Source organism: Lissotriton helveticus, chromosome 1_1, assembly GCF_964261635.1.
Source record: "Lissotriton helveticus chromosome 1_1, aLisHel1.1, whole genome shotgun sequence".
Taxonomy (NCBI): domain Eukaryota; kingdom Metazoa; phylum Chordata; class Amphibia; order Caudata; family Salamandridae; genus Lissotriton; species Lissotriton helveticus.
The window spans coordinates 1,645,196,788-1,645,213,496 of record NC_136057.1 but is presented as its reverse complement, the minus strand read 5'-3'; the positions used below and the strand labels follow the sequence as shown (position 1 = coordinate 1,645,213,496).

At 44.7% G+C, this 16,709-nt stretch overlaps 1 protein-coding gene across 1 annotated transcript in view; it reads right to left on the bottom strand.

Annotated features, from left to right (window-relative positions):
- The window catches only part of TSPAN31 (tetraspanin 31), a 129,278-nt gene that overhangs the window by 7,301 nt on the left and 105,268 nt on the right, over positions 1–16,709 (bottom strand). The window contains exon 4 of the mRNA XM_078688745.1: positions 4,509–4,649. Within this exon, the coding sequence (XP_078544871.1) occupies positions 4,509–4,649 (141 nt within the window). The remainder of the gene's footprint in view (positions 1–4,508; positions 4,650–16,709) is intronic.

Here is a 16,709-nt window from a genome sequence, read left to right as displayed (position 1 = left end):
AGAAGTCACCCATGGAAAAATTAGTATGTGTATCTACTTTTGGCCCTCACACCAATAAATACAAGAAGAGAATTCTATCAAACTGGCACCTTCTAACGGAGATGGAATGACCAATGGAAAAACCCTTATTTGCCATGCGCAAGAACAAAAGCATCGGTCAAAAGATAATTCAAGCAGATATGGTCACAGCATCACCCAAAGTTAATGACTTACGGACACAATGGAATTTACCTCCAATCCAAGGTCACCGCAAGTGCGGTAACTGCTCCGTCTGCAGCATGACAATTGAGGGCCATGAGTTTTTACATGATTCCATTAAGTGGACACACACTGAATTCACTAACTGCAAAACGAGAAACATCATTTATGCAATGAAATGTCCCTGCTCCAAGTTATATATTGGGAAAACAACGCAACAAGGGAACCAGCGAATTGTGCAGCACAGATCACGCATCAAAAATAGAGTCCTGACTGCCCCGATGGTGCAACATTTTGCAAAATACAACCATTCTGAAAGAGATTTTGAATGGACTGTTCTATCTGGAGTCAAGCCGCCCCCACGTGAAGGGAACTTGGAAAGTCTGCTAGCAAAAAAAGAAGCGTACTTAATTTTGAAGTTTCATTGCACCACAAATGGGTTAAATGATCTAACCGAGCTGAACCAAGTGCTAATATGATGGATGGATAAGACCCAAACCCCCAAAAAGTACTTACTGACCTGGGAAAACGATCACAGAATAACATCTATACTCCATGTCACTACAAGTCCCAGAATCCCCTAGGGCCAGTGACAGGAAGGAGAATACGTAAAAGAAGAGTCAGCACAAGCACAGATTGATGCGTGACGACTTGGAGACTCTACGGACAAACTGTGGTCCAACGGAAGCGTCCATAAAGTAAGTGATCAAACTTGAGTGAGTGGAAACAGGAGCCAAACAAAATGATCGCATATAACCTTTTAGCAGTTTGCAATTCAGAGAAGCGCGTGAATATGAGGAAAAACTGTAAAAACGCATTTATCTTAACAGTTTGCCATAACTCGGCAATAGAACGGAAGAAAAGCCGAGAATGGAACTGCATAACGTGCGACGTTCGGTAACTGACATCTAAGCACAAAAGGGAAGCGCAATGGCACATTGAAGAAGCAAACGCATGAATATTTCCTTCCAAGATACAGTCTGCAGATATAGACGCGCACGTTGCTAAAAGCAGGAAGGGGGCCCCACGCAACAGCACACGCGTGCATGAAAGATGCAACACGCAATTGTGACTATGAGAAACACTCAAGTGACAAATGTTTGATCTATCTTAACAGGCCATCGAGAACACACTTCGAAATAACGGATGCAGGAAATTACTTATTAAAGAGGAGCAGGTTGTTCAAGTAAGAAATGCCGCTATAAGCTCGTTCTATATCAAAAACAGAAGGGCATCAAATTAGTCTATTGAACACAATGTATCTGTTACAGGGCGAAAGCCTCAATTCATTTTGACCGGGAAGAAGGAAACAATTTGGCATTTATTGAGACACACGCTTGAAGATATCGAGTAAGTCTAGAAATAAAGACGCAGCTGTGAAAATAATTACCAGTAACCTTTAGACTCGTACATTGACACAATTAATTTGTACATGTTTAGGTACACAGTCACCACAGAAGAAGAAATATCTGTTACAGGAGTGAATGAGTCACGTTGAAGAATATAAGGTACCCTTATGGTAATCCCTTAACCAACCATTAGATGAAAAGAAAGAAGGGGCGATTACATTTATAATTCATGGTGTTTTATTTTGTTAATTGTATAGATTACACCGTGGTCTAAGCCCTGATGATAATCCCCTAAGGCAAAGGGGGATTGGAAACGTGTCGGCTTGTCCATTCCAGTCTACGAGGGACCCACATCAACTGGGACTCTAGTGAGGGTGCCGCATGAAATATACCCAGAGAGAGAACCCCCTAAATAGGTTTATCCCCGTAGCCTGTCTGTCTTTACGCTCCATGTATAAAGAAAATAATCTCAGCGCTGGCAGACAATTTACAGTATTGACTGGTGTAATTCAATGATTTGATGTTATTGTTTATATATAATTTAATCTGTTTGTTATGAGTTAATGCACATACGTTTGTTAAGAGTTCACAAAAGTATACAACACAGAATGATGTGTATTCTTGCAATGCATTGAAAATGAACAATGGTAGTTTTAAAATGATTTGAATCAAATACAATTGTTGAAGAATAAAACAATGACTAAAGGCTTTGCAGGTTGTATCTGCTGAATAAATTAGCAGCACATAAAATGTTGGCCAGGTAACCCTTTTTAATAACAGTTGTAAACGTCCTACCTGGCCCCCGTAACGGACGTAACCCCTATAGTTTAAAACTTATAGAAAGTTGGCATTTTTCTACTTTACCCATCCTGTGCCCCAGTCTGTCCCTAGAATACACGTCTGGGTTGAATGACATTTGGGCTTTGTGAATTCACTCTAGGCAGTCACACACAAAGGGAGCGGAGGTGTGCCCTGCATATCCTGATGGCCCTTTACCAGGCTTACGGGTCTTCCTGAGCCAGAGTGGTAGGAGGAGTCGACACCTACACCTGAATAGAACTGTGCCTGTCCCCACACAAAGAGCTGCATACCCCCCTGTAGTGTGCCTGGAGCAAAGGTCAGGAATGGCAGGGCTTTTTGCCCTACAAAGACCTTTCTTTGAAGTCTCTTTACTTCAAAGGCTAAAATGGGTACAAGTACTGCACCTCTGACACCATACACTCAACACTTCTGGACTGAGGACATTCTGCCAGGAAGAACTGTTGTGTTGCCAGGAGGGACTGCCACTTTGCGGTTTGCTTTGTTGGCCTGCTGCTTCTTGCCTGGGAGGGAGATGACTGGACTTTACTCTCAGCATCTTGCCTTCTAAAGGTTCCTCACCAGCTTGACTAATCTTGCCTCCTGTTGCTTAAGTCTCAAGGACATCAAAGGATTCACCTGCATCTTTCAACCAGCACCTGGGCACCTCCTCGGCGAGTCCTGAACTGCCATGTGGTGCCATACCCAGACCTGGGACCTTTAAGGTGAATTTGGTGCCTCAAACCAAGAAAATAGATGCTGAGCATCAGTCAGCACCAGTGCCTTTCGCCGAAATGAACGAGTAGCCACTGCCTGCACCGAAGCCCTGGACACCGTTTGTGGGTGTGCAATGCTACAACCTCGACTTCAAAGCAGCCCAGCATTGCCACAGCATCTCCAAAGAATCATGGCAGTGAGTCTAGACACCGCACCACTGACATCCGTGGTGCTCCGTCCCGACTGAGCCACGACCGCGTGAGACTCCCGATCGATGCAGCGTCTTGGGCCCAATTGTTTGACTCAGACTATGATGAATGGATGCGCCCCACTCACGACGTAGCTGCCACCTCGGCACCACATCGCCTTTTGGAATAAAGGTCTCGCAATCGCAACCCATGCATCCCCTCCCCTGTGTAATGCATCGTCCTGGAGCAGCAATAGCTTCAACAACCCTGCAACCCAGTAAGGAACCAACGCATCACCTGTAACCGCGATTCCACATCTTGGTTTTAGACGCCCTGTTGCTGGTTTTTTTACACCACCAAGGTACTGAAGCGTGACCAGATAAACCCAGTTGAAACTATAGACTTCTAAGCACTGCATTTTTTTATTTAATCTTTAAAAATATATCTTGACTTGTGCAGGTTTGATTTATTTTTCATTTTTAGTCTGATTTAACTGATAAATATTGGCTATTTTTCTAAACTGATGTGAAGTACTTTTGTGGTACTTTCACTGTGTTACTGTTTATGGGAAAACAAATACTTTACGCATTGCCTCTTTAATTTAGACTGATTGCTATGTGCCAAGCCACAAGAGTGAGCACAGGTAAACTTTGGTCTGTAATACACTTACCCCGACTACAGAGTGTGGGTCCCTACTTGGAACGGGTGCATACTTCTTCTAACTAGAGACCCCATTTCTAACACTAGTCTTGCAGATATCAATGGCAGACTGAAGCAACTGCTTGTTCATGAAGAAAGTTCTACTTTACTAGCAAATCTGAAAAGGAAGAGTCCTCCACACAAAACTAGAGATAGTGCAAGAAGAGAAATGCCACGATCACAATAAAGTGATACTACTAACAGTCTACTATATTCCATTTTGTATGCACAGTTTGTTTTGTAAGGCCATTCCACAGGCGACTAGAGCAGGAGATAATGAACAATGAGTCCTAGAAGTTTTTGTCCTAACTAGAGGCAGGAAGGCTATACAGAGAGCCAGGAAACAATATGGAAACCCCAGACATATCTGTGCTTTGGCAATCAACTGGTTATGTACACATTGCTCTCTCCGTTTCAAACACATTACTAAAGTCACCGCCTACTGCCTAATCGCCATAGCTCGGAACCTTGTTATTCTTCCAAAAAGCTAGTCCTGGTCCCCTCCTCCCTCTCCTCTACAAGAGGTTCTACACTATGCCATGCATTTCTTTTTACTCACCGCAGTACAGGAAACAAAATCCTTCTGGAACTGCTCTGTATGGTTGGAGTCGTTTACCAGACCACAGCAGTTTAGTGTATTCTCCAGTTCAATCTTTGTATTGTTACTCATCTTTGCCCATGTTGCGTTGAGGAGCTGTTCCTGTTTTGAATAAAATAATAAAATACCATAAATAACATACAAACTGTCCCTCTCCCACGAACACATGCAATGAGCAGGCAGTCAAAGAAGGAGTTCCTATATTGGAAATTTGTGTCCCAGAATTTACTGTAGAGTCTACTGGCCCAGCAACATGCTTCAAAACACAGCTAGTACGTATCTCCAGCACACATGCCTCAAACACATAGTTAATACAGTTTTCCTTAAAAGAGGACAACCAACACAAAAATATTGAGTGTGAAATGTATTTTGAAGTTTCCACCCGGGTTTTAATCAATAGCGCTGTGACCATTTTGGGGGCCTACTTGGCTGATGTCTAACAACTGTAAACATATCTTCTCTAAATTAGACCGCATTGCAGGATGGAGTCTACAAGTTAAGTATCATAAAAAATCAGGTTCACAAAATGGTGGACTAAAGACGACCAAAACACAAATAAAACGTCAGTGCATAACAATTATCAACTTGGCCCGTCTAACAGCACAGGGATAGATTTTGGGATATATTCCTTCCAAATTTTTCTAGTGTTCATATAGCGGAGTAAAAGGCCATGAGAAGTAGTTAGTCTCGAAGCATTTCACCCCAGCAACTCTGCTCACATGAGACTGCATTTTTAGAAAGAACATATAATTTTTTTATTTCACTATGGAGGTGCGTGTAACATTCTAACCACACTCAGGTAGCCTCACAGAACTCTTGATATGTGGGTTCATATTAAGGTTAGAAGACAGCAGGATAGTGCTTTACAACACATGGTGATGTAGAACCAAGCAGTCCACAATTTGAGGACACCTGCAATTAAATTGATCACAAAACATGACAAAGCTTTAAAAGAACAGAGTCTTGGGAAGGTGTGGCCCCAATCCCAAGGAAGATAGCATCTTCCTTTTCCAACACAATACCATTTGGTTTCTTTAACCTATAAAATGTGGATCTACAGTCAGTGTGCAACATTTGGAAATTATGCGATTGTATGTTGCAGGTTTGACGCGGATCGAGTAGTCCACTTAGAGCACACGGCTTCAATCAAAATAGCACTACTCGTCAACACCCAAAAACCTGTGCTGCTTCAAGGTATCTCTGGAGCAGCTTGAACAAGGGGCCTATACATCAGTACTCAAACCGCTTTGTCATCTCAGAGTGGCAATGAATAGTATGAGATTCCCTGGATATGCTTGCCAGCGATGCAGTATGCAGAGTGTTGGAGCTTTGTCCTGCATTGCACAATAGGGATTCCTGCGCAACAGTAACAGCAATTGGCCAAGTCCTCCGCTAAAAAATACTTTCAACAACCTCAATCATTCCATCAGCAGTGCTCTGTAGCGTTCCAGGCATTCCAGGCTACATCTACCCAGGCTAATCACCGGACTGACAGGAAGAGTCCACAGCCTCTACCATCATCTTTCGAGAGCAATGAATCTTCAAAGTGTAATACATCACCTTCATCGGAGACTAAAATAGAACGTGCTCACAGTGTGACTTCCCTCAAAACCAGGTCCAACAGCTCTCCAAGAATGCTGATCTTCAAACCACTTAGATTCCAGCACACATACCAAGTCCTAGAACACATGCAGAAGGCAAAGTCTATCTTATGGAACAGAGGACAATTATCCACATGTCAAGACCTTGCCAGCGACACAAACTAAAAGAGGATTTATTGCTCTCTGTGGCACACTATCAGAGTGGTCTATCGACATATTTTCACTGATCCTGCTAAATTCAGAACTGTCTACCAAGGCACAATGCGCTAGTTCTAGGAACAAATCCCAAACTACTTTGGATGTGTTAAATCCAACTAAAGACAGCACTGTCTCCATTTAATCAAACCCACACCTACAAGGACGCTTGAAAATCATCTGTTTCTGCCATGTATGCTCTCTCAAATACTATCGTCTTACTCGCTAAGTTAAATGACCCAATATGTGCATCCATTACTAATGCCTCACTCATAATTGCATCTCAGTTGGTATCACAGTAACAAAAGCACTTGCTTATCTGGTATAATAATCACCATGTAATTTTGTAACCTAACATCACTACATAAAGTTCTTTATACACCTTATTACTTCAAAATTCACGCAGTACACAACTACCTACAACCACTGTCACAACAATCAATCCAGCCTCCCTACCTATAACCAGTATACTCCTAGCATAACCAACTAAGCCTGCTAGCATGCACATAAATGCATTTAGCAACTACATACTGGCTTAGCGGCTCAAATAAACACTCCTGCCGTTCATGATTTTTTTGATGCTAGGGACTCTGTTAAACATTCTTTGTTCTGGGAGGAGCGAAGGGGGACTTACTGTATCTTCACCACAGTTCCAATATTTATATCGGTTTTCTGGGTGGGATCTCAGCAGGGGAGATGGGAGGGTAGGGGTAATCTGGATTATTATTTTTTTGTTTTCCTTTTCCCTCTTTCTAGTTCAGTTGTTTCTTCGCTCACTTTAGGAGGACCCATTATGTCACACTGCGACATGATTGAACCTACATCATCTTCCAAATTCCCATTTCTCTGCAATATCCGTTGTTTCGGTCGAAATTCCACAATGGCTGAGATATTGGAGCTTCCGTTAATAAAACGTACCCTTTCCAAATCTTTACATACTACCAAACGCTCATCTATTTGTCTAACATCAACCATGCCTGATCTTAAGGTGTGCTCGCTAAATACCAGAGGCCTTACCTAAACAGAAAGTAAAACATACTATCACTTTAAATTAAAAGCCAACAGGTTTTCTTGCAAGAAACAAAAATTAGTTGCTGTGATGCTTTGAATATAAGATCAGGCAGGGTTGAAGACAATACATCTTCAGACACTATTGGAAAAAATACAGAGTAATTACTCTAATTTCCAAATGCTCTGATTGATCAGTTATGTCAGAACACAGTATTAATAAAGGTAAATGGCTCATTACCAGGCTCAAAAGCAGCAATACAGATAAAGGCAGAAACATTATGCACCCCATATGGATGACACGAAGTCTGAAAAAATAATTATCGCTCTTAAAGCCAATATACTTGGTGGCAATTTTAACTTTGCCATGGATAGGCTACCTGAACTTGAAAAATCACTTAGCGCATTAACCCTGAAATCACTGAGAATGTGAAAGATGTACAAGAATTAGGGAAATGCATTGTTTTTGTAGATCTCGCTACAGCCAGCGCATGTGCTGGACGGGCGAGACATTTAGTAGGCGGGTTTTTCAAGTGCTACCAAAGGCATTTGCCGGCCACCAGCTTGCTATCACGCGCACAAGCCGGCGCCTCGCTCCGCCTCTTCAATGTCTGATCTTTTCACCCTCACACTTTCCTATCAGAAGCGCGCATTCACATTCCAGAACCATCTCGCGCTTCCGGCTTCAAGACGTAGGACTTTCTACAGCAACGTCCGATCCCCTGTATGGAAAATTCCAAAGTATTGTGCCTCTTTTAACCCTTGGACAAAGTTAGCATTCAATCACATGATGTCCCCCTTAAAACCAATACGAAGGAGGTTAATTTAGAACAGAATGAAACATGTTCGCAACTTACTTGGCGCCTTCTGCCTTCTGAAAATCATACTGTGTAAACCTCTGCAAACACGTCAAATGAGATCCTGGCAACCCACTGCCCAAAATGAAACCATGTGCTATGCTACGCATGCACCCCGATCGTTTTCACGGCAGCGCAGCCGTGTCCCTTTCACGGCCGCACGGCCAATGCTGGTTATTTTTAGGTGTAAGTGCCCGCATCTTTTCTCAAGAGCTTTGGGGTTGCCTGGTCTTGTTTCCGCATCCTAGATCCTACTTCCATCTCCCCATGCTTCGTGTCTCCTTGTCTCACTATTGTAGGTACTTGGTCATCTCGCTCGGCCTCTGTTTTGCCTCCGTTTTATGCCTCTCTTCCTCTGGGTGAGAGTCTTGTGATGAAAAGAAAGCCTGGTACCCAGAAATGATCGTCACTGCCCACCACCTGCAACGACCATCCCAAGTTATGTGCTACTCCTACCCACCCTTACCAGCCTTTCAGCAGCTTTGGCCTTCTGGACAGTATGCACATCTGCCTGCATAAAGGGCAATCTTCTCACACCTCACTTGCACTTTCTTCTCAGCTGCCTTTGCTGTACTGTGTTGCTACTTCTCTGTGCTGTTTGATCCCTCTCAGTACTCTTGCCCCTTCTCTACATGTGCACCTCTTAGTATACTTGCCCCTTCTCTGCATGCGCACCTCTCAGTACACTTGCCCCTTCTCTACATGCGCATCTCTCAGTGCCTGCCCCTTTGGTCACATTCTTCACTCTGCTGACCCCTGCACAAATCTCAGTACACCTGTCCCTTCTATACAAGCACACCGCTCAGTACATTTGCCCCTTCTCTACATGCACAATTCTCAGTACACCTGTCCCTACTCTACATGTACACCTCTCAGTACACTTGCCCCTTCTCACATGCACAATTCGCAGTACACCTGTCCCTTCTATACATAAGCACCTCTCAGTACACTTGCCCCTTCTCTACATGCACACCTTTCAGTACACTTGCCCCTTCTATACATGCACACCTTTCAGTACACTTGCCCCTTCTATACATGCACACCTCTCAGTGCACTTGCCTCTTCTATACATACACCTCAGTGCACTTGCCCTTCCTCTACATGCGCACCTCAGTGCACTTGCCCCTTTTCTACATGCGCACCTCAGTGCACTTGCCCCTTTTCTACATGCGCACCTCAGTGCACTTGCCCCTTCTCTACATGCGCACCTCAGTGCACTTGCCCCTTCTCTACATGCGCACCTCAGTGCACTTGCCCCTTCTCTACATGCGCACCTCAGTGCACTTGCCCCTTCTCTACATGCGCACCTCAGTGCACTTGCCCCTTCTCTACATGCGCACCTCAGTGCACTTGCCCCTTCTCTACATGCGCACCTCAGTGCACTTGCCCCTTCTCTACATGCGCACCTCAGTGCACTTGCCCCTTCTCTACATGCGCACCTCAGTGCACTTGCCCCTGCTCTACATGCACACCTCAGTGCACTTGCCCCTGCTCTACATGCACACCTCAGTGCACTTGCCCCTGCTCTACATGCACACCTCAGTGCACTTGCCCCTTCTCTACATGCGCACCTCAGTGCACTTGCCCCTTTGGTCTCATTTTTTACTCTCTGCTGAACCCTGCCTCCTCTCACTGACCTGCTCAGCCTCCCTCCCCTGCATCTCTCGACATCTTGTGTTCTTCTCAGTACTTGCTTTCTGAGAGATAATAAATTTGGCAGTGGCCTATGACTATCCAGCTAGCCCAGAGTGATTACAATAACATCATTTACAAAACACCGATAGCATTGACCATATTGCAAGAATGTTCTAGCATGTCTATGTGCAAGTGAGGCAGACGCAGGATGGATGGAAATGCTGTCGTTTGCAGTGTGATGCAGTTTAGATCTCCCCCCCACCTTCCCGACTCTTAAACAGTGCTTAATTTGAGCCACTGGTTTCCGGTGCTTGGCACCGGAATATCATTGTCAACACAAGTGCTTGTGAGAATCTGCCACAAGGTGACGCTGTCTAGGGAATTTAGAGAGGATCACAACAACAGTTAATTTACATTAAAATTGACTTAACCTGCTGCCCAAGCCATTTTTAGGTCTCGCCTAGGAGACCTTTAGCCGTCGTTCAGCTCTTTTTCGAAGCACATACTCGTGCTTGTGGCGGCATACACCTTGCAGGAGCACGCAGGGGCGCGCCACAAGCACGAGTATGTGCTCCGAAAAAGACCAGACTGCTCTCTGAAGCGCGCGCACCACTCCTGGGCTTGCAATGGATCCTCCTCCCATGTTGCTCCATCGCACACTTCTCTTCACGCCGTTCCTGCTTGCACACTTGGCACAATCAACAAACCCAGCAACAGTTTCGTTAAGCTTGCGACCGGCGCCAACAACTGAACTTTCTTAGATGGTGCTTATCGAGGACGTGCCCTTCACCGAAGCGGACCTCGAGGACTAAGTCTTGTTCTCTATGTCTCTATAAAGCCTTGCCGATTTGAACTTGCTTGTTTTTCCTTGAATCCAGTTTTGCATGCAGGGTTTAATGTAATTGATATGAAGCTACTCACAGGCTTAAGCAAACAGCAAGTATCTTAGACGCTCGGCTGACACGCTGTCTTAGAAGGATGGGGTGAACATCCAAACATATCTGCTCCGGTGAAGCATTCTTATAATAAAATAATAGCATGTTCAGACACTTGCTTCTTAATCAGCCCCAGGGTGCATGGTTTGTTCCTACAGCTCATGTCTGGTAAAGGGCATTGTTTGTACGACATCCGTTGCACAAGGCTCACTTCCTGCAAGTGACCAGAGGAGGTGCTTCGGGAGGTTGTCGTGCCCATATTTCATTCAGAGTGTGTCCACTCACACTGCTGCCAGCTGCACCCAGTGTCGTGAGGCTGCTTCAGCCTGTCCTGCTTCCTGGGCCCACAACACTGGACAGAAGAGGCGGAGTCTTCTCACTGCATGGAACACTGCTGCGTCAGCACTGGGATGTCACCTCGGAGTTGTTATGATTGGAACAGAGGGTCAGTTGCCTTTTGGCTTCCTGGGGAACTTATGAAATGAACTCTGCTGCATGTGTGCTACATCCAGGCTCTTGTGCGTCAGCAGGGGGAGAGAAGATGGCAAAGGGGAGTCCCTATGCGCTGCATCTACAGTTCACGCTGCGGAGGTCAGTGTAGAGGGGAGTTTACATCCATCTTACACCATTGATTTGTTTCTCACCGGCGGTTGCCCCGCACGTTCCACCACATCACGTGTGTGTCAGTCACTCTATTGACCTTACAGGTGCTAGAGTTGTCTAGCGCCTGGAGGGCGCTTTCATCTACTGGATTCTCTGGACGGATCGATTTAAACACAGCCTGCCCTTGAGTCACAGAATTCAACACTGTGCACTTTCCTCACCCCCATCACCACCGGGGCCGCACTGTAAAGGGAGGCACTGGGCTAGGATGGAAGGGGTCTTAGGGTGGGCTGAGTTGTGTTTTTAGGGCCTCCTTTACCCGCCCATGGCTGCCAGTTCATATCCGTTGTTCCCTTCCTATTTCTGGAGCAGTTGCAGCGGTATGCTTTTTCTGCCCCCCTTCCCCTGTCACCTCGGCTCCAGTGTCTTCCAGGCATTGGTGGATGAGCGGGGTGCTTGCACAGGCCTGCTGAAACACCTTCCCCAGAGGAAGAAGCATTGGCATAGCCAATAGGTCTCGCCTTTGGGCCCTTATAAGGGTTTAACCATGCAACAGTTAATGTTGTTACAATAAGGATATTGTGCTACATAACTAAATACTTAAAAAGGTCCCAAAGGCGAGACCTATTGGCTATGCTTTTTTTTTTTTTTAGGAAAACACAATTATTGACCTCCCAAAGATAAATTGCCAAAACAACTACATTAGCTCTCATAGAACCTCAACTAATCGAGACACCCTTAAAGGCTTAAAGTATAACTGAAAGAAAATCATCAGCAAATATGCCCACCTATGGGTCACCTAGAAACCCAAACCACTGTATTGCCTAAACAAAGCAGATAACAGTAACATCCTACCTAAAATTAAAAAGAAACGTGTCTTGGTTAGCTCGTTGTGTTTAGTTTAAGACTTTACACCTCTCTATGAAGCTAACAAATTAGCACAGCAGAAAATGTTACCAAGTACCTGACTTTTGTCAGGATCAATAAAGTCAATGAAGTAGATAGATAGGCTCACTCTAGAGAATAAAAAGATCCTGGATGCCATCAATGCTATACAAGCAGTAAAGCCAGAGGCCCAGATGGCTTTCTGATCACTTTTCATGAAAGATTATCTAAAACAATCATCATCAATCCTCTTGAAGCAACCACAAAACCTTTGTCGAGGGCAAAGTGAAGGGACCAGCTGCATAAGCGACAATTGTAGATATACCCAAGGAGGATAAAGACCAACAGTACCCAAAGAAAAACTGGCAGATTTTGTTAATTAACGAAGAAGCAAAGATATATGCCAAAGTCTTAGCAATATGGCTAGAAAAGAACATCAATTCACCCCTCAAAAACCCAGCTTTGTTAAAGGCAGACTGGACAATGACAATATATGTACTGTTTGCCACATTACAGAGAAGGCCCACCTCTCTGGCTCTCACTCAACAGCAGCTGGCATTAATGTGGAGAAGGCCTTTGACAAGGTCTCCTGGCCTTATCCATGTGTCTCACTTCAGCAATACCAGTTTGAAGAGGATTTTATCAAAATGCCAATTGTCATATGTATTCACAAAGGCAAGGGGGTTAAAGATCATGGCATTCTTTCAAACTTCTTCGATCTACAGCAAGGTACTTGGCAAGGAGGCCAATTTTCCACCTAGCTGTTTCTCCTAGCAATTGACTTCTTACTACAGCTAATGATTGACTGCACAAATACCAAAGCTATTAAGTTGAGATTTGGCTTCCTGCAAAAAGTAGTATATGCGGACGATATCTTGATCTTCACTAAGGAGGACAACAGATCGATCCTAGTGTTACAGTACATAATCCATGAATTTAACATATCAGGCAACAGGATGAACAAAGACAAATCACAAGTCCTTCCCCTGAAACCTTGGTGCCTGCACTGAAAACAATGGCAGATATTAGTAACAAAAATACATGAAATACTTTAAAGGGTTCCTAAACTGCTCAAGAATAGGCCTAGGCGGAGTTCCACATAGTGACACAAAATGTCCGCCGAGCTATGCAGAGTTTCGCAAGCAGCAAAGTGCGTTAGTTCAGGCCGTTCGCACAGATTTTAAGCACCGGATGTTTGTTCCCCACTGGAAAATCAGCGCGAACTGCACCATGCGCAGCGCAAGGGGGCGCTGCTTCTTTCTGCCACTAGAGTAGATGTTCTACTCAAGGGGCAGCTTCCTCAACGTGTGCGGTCGCGGGCCAGTGTCGAGAAATCTCACCGGGAGGTGGTCTGGTGTAAGATTTTCCTTGCTTGCACTAGCCAATGAGCGAGAAAAAACTCAGCAAACTCCGAAAGCAGAGCGGAATTGCATGCCCAGGCCTACTCAGGTATGAATCACACACAAAGAGGAGAATAAAAAACCTTGCAAAATTAAAAGACTCAGTAGAAGCTTGGTTACTTCGAGAAATCACAGTTGGGCTTAGTTGAAATCTTAATGATGGCCGCCTCAATTCCCTGTCAGGTTTTTAAATCCCCCCCCCCCCCGCAGCAGATAAACTCCGTTCAGAATTTCTTTGGAATAAAAAAAAAGATACAAAAAAGCTTAGCCGGTGGTATAAGCAAGTAAGGATTAGTTACTTACCTGTAATCCTAGTTCTCTTCCAGGGGTATACTCATTAAAGTCATTAGCACTGAATTATCTCCGCCCAGGAGCGGGAACCCGGAACACATAACAATATACATATATATGTGTAAATATATCAAAAAGTACATCGTACTAAACTAATTATACACATATAAATGTATAGTAACCATAATATGCAGCCTAACATATATACATAGGCTAATAAAGCCAACATTACACACGTTCTGAAGCATGAAAATATGCTATATATAATGCAATAAACAGGCATGAGCCCAAAATGCATTTCATAACCATGAAAAACTTTTATTTTCATCAAAGAACCTGTTGTAAACAGTTATTAGCCTAAAAGGCTGCATATGAAAAATTGTCTGTGTACAGAAAATCAGACTGGCACCCTGCCTTTAAGGCCCCAGAGAATCTGCACACTTTGCCTTTAAGGCCTCTAGGAAAATTCTGTTCCCATCATGTACCACAGGTGACAGTTAGGTCAGTTCTTTTGTACGGTACAGTAACCTTTTAGCAGGAATCTGCACATAAAAACTTCACAATATATATATATAGAAAAAAGTTCAATACCACTGCTCGCCCGGGGAGGCGGGAGGGTGCTTATGACTTTAATGAGTATACCCCTGGAAGAGAACTAGGATTACAGGTAAGTAACTAATCCTTCTCTTCCAGGGGATACTCATTAATAGTCCTAAGCACTGAATAGAGTAACAAGCTCATACCCACTAGAAGCGGGCGAACAGATAAATGCATAGCTGCACTTTTAAAAATACAGTGTTTAACTAGAAACAGCAAACAAATTTCTGAGTGATGCTTGTCCCACTTGAGCATCAGTCTGCGCATCAGAATCCCAAGCAGTAATGGCGTATAAACGTATGCACTGAACGCCAAGTAGCTGCTTTAAATATCTCTGACATAGTCACATTCCTAAGGAGAGCTGTGGTAGCAGCTTTCCCTCTCGTAGAATGAGCCCTAGGTCTACCTGATAAAGACTTGTGGGCTAGCTGATAAGCCAGTAAGATACATGACACTATCCATCTAGAAATGGATCTCTTGGATGCTGCCACACCAGTATTTGTAGGATCATAGTTCACAAACAAACGGTCCGTGTGTCTCAACGACTTCGTTTTATCCAAGTAAAATTTCAAAACCCTCTTTAGATCTAATGAGTGCAAAGTCCGCTCAGCCGGACTCGAAGGGTTTGGAAAGAAAGTAGGCAATGTTATGGATTGGTTAACATGAAAATTCGACACCACCTTAGGCAGAAAAGCCGGATGAGTCCTGAGCACCACTCTGTTTCCATGAAAAACTGTGTACGGTTCCCTGCAACACAGAGCCTGAATTTCGCTCACTCTACGAGCAGAAGTGATGGCTACCAGGAATGCTACTTTCCAAGATAAGTGTTGCAAAGACGCTTTATGTATGGGCTCAAATGGTGGACCCATCAACTTAGTCAACACCACATTAAGCTCCCAAGGTGGAGAAGGAGACCTGACTGGAGGAAACACCTTCCTTAACCCCTTCTAGAAAATCCTTCACCACAGGCATCCGAAAAAACGATATCTGTGTTGGCGATTTTCTATAAGCAGTTATTGCAGCAAGATGGACCTTGATAGAACTAAACTGCAAACCAGACTCAGCAAGGTAAAGAAGATAAGGCAAGATCACCTGTTCTTGACCATGAATAGGGTCAAGACCTTTACTCTGACACCAGAGGTAAAAGCGTTTCCACTTAAATCCGTAGGATTGTCTTGTAGAAGGCCGCTTTGCCTCCTTAAGAATGTTCATACACTCTGGATTCAGCTGTAAATGTCCGTACTGGATGACTTCAGGAGCCATGCTGCCAAGCGCAGGGAGGGCAGATTGGGGTGAAACACTCGCCCCTCCTGCTTGGACAGAAGATCCGGGCGACAAGGCAATCTCCTGTGTGGCCTGATTGACAACTGGAGGAGATCTGGGAACCACCACTGGCGTGGCCACTCCGGGCAAATCAGTATCATTCTGGAGTTGGTCTTGTACATCCGGTTGATCACTGCTGGTATCAACGGTGTCGGTGGAAAGGCGTACAGCAAATTTTGACACCAGTCTATCAAAAGGGCATTCCCTCGAGACCCTTTCTGGGAAAACCTGGACGCGAAGACGGGGCATTTTGTGTTTGCCGCGTCTGCGAACAGATCGATGTCTGGTGTTCCCCAAGCCTGGAAAATGCTGTGCGCGACGTCTTCGTTGAGAACCCAGTCGTGCGCTTCGACGAAGTCTCTGCTGAGGCCGTCCGCCTCGGAGTTGAGACTCCCTGGTAGGTGAACTGCTGTTACGGACAGGTCCCGTGCAAGTAACCAATGCCAGATGGTCTGGGTTTCTATGGACAGAGTCCTGGATCTGGTACCCCCCTGCTTGTTTAGATAATACATTGTTGTTGTATTGTCTGTTTGCACCAGAAGGGACCGAGTCTGTAGAGATGGAGCCAGAGACTTGAGAGCAAGATGGACCGCTCTGAGTTAGAGTAGATTGATGTGATATCCTCTCTCGAAGTCTGACCATAGCCCTTGTACCTGAAGAGGGCCCATATGTGCCCCCCAACCTAGGAGAGAAGCATCTGTGATTAGAGTCTGCGTTGGTGGGTCCTGATGAAAAGGAACTCCCTTCATCAAGTGTGCCTTCTTCATCCACCACCGAATGGAATCTCTTGCCGACTGTTGGAGATGAATTCGATCCTCCCAGCATCCCGTCC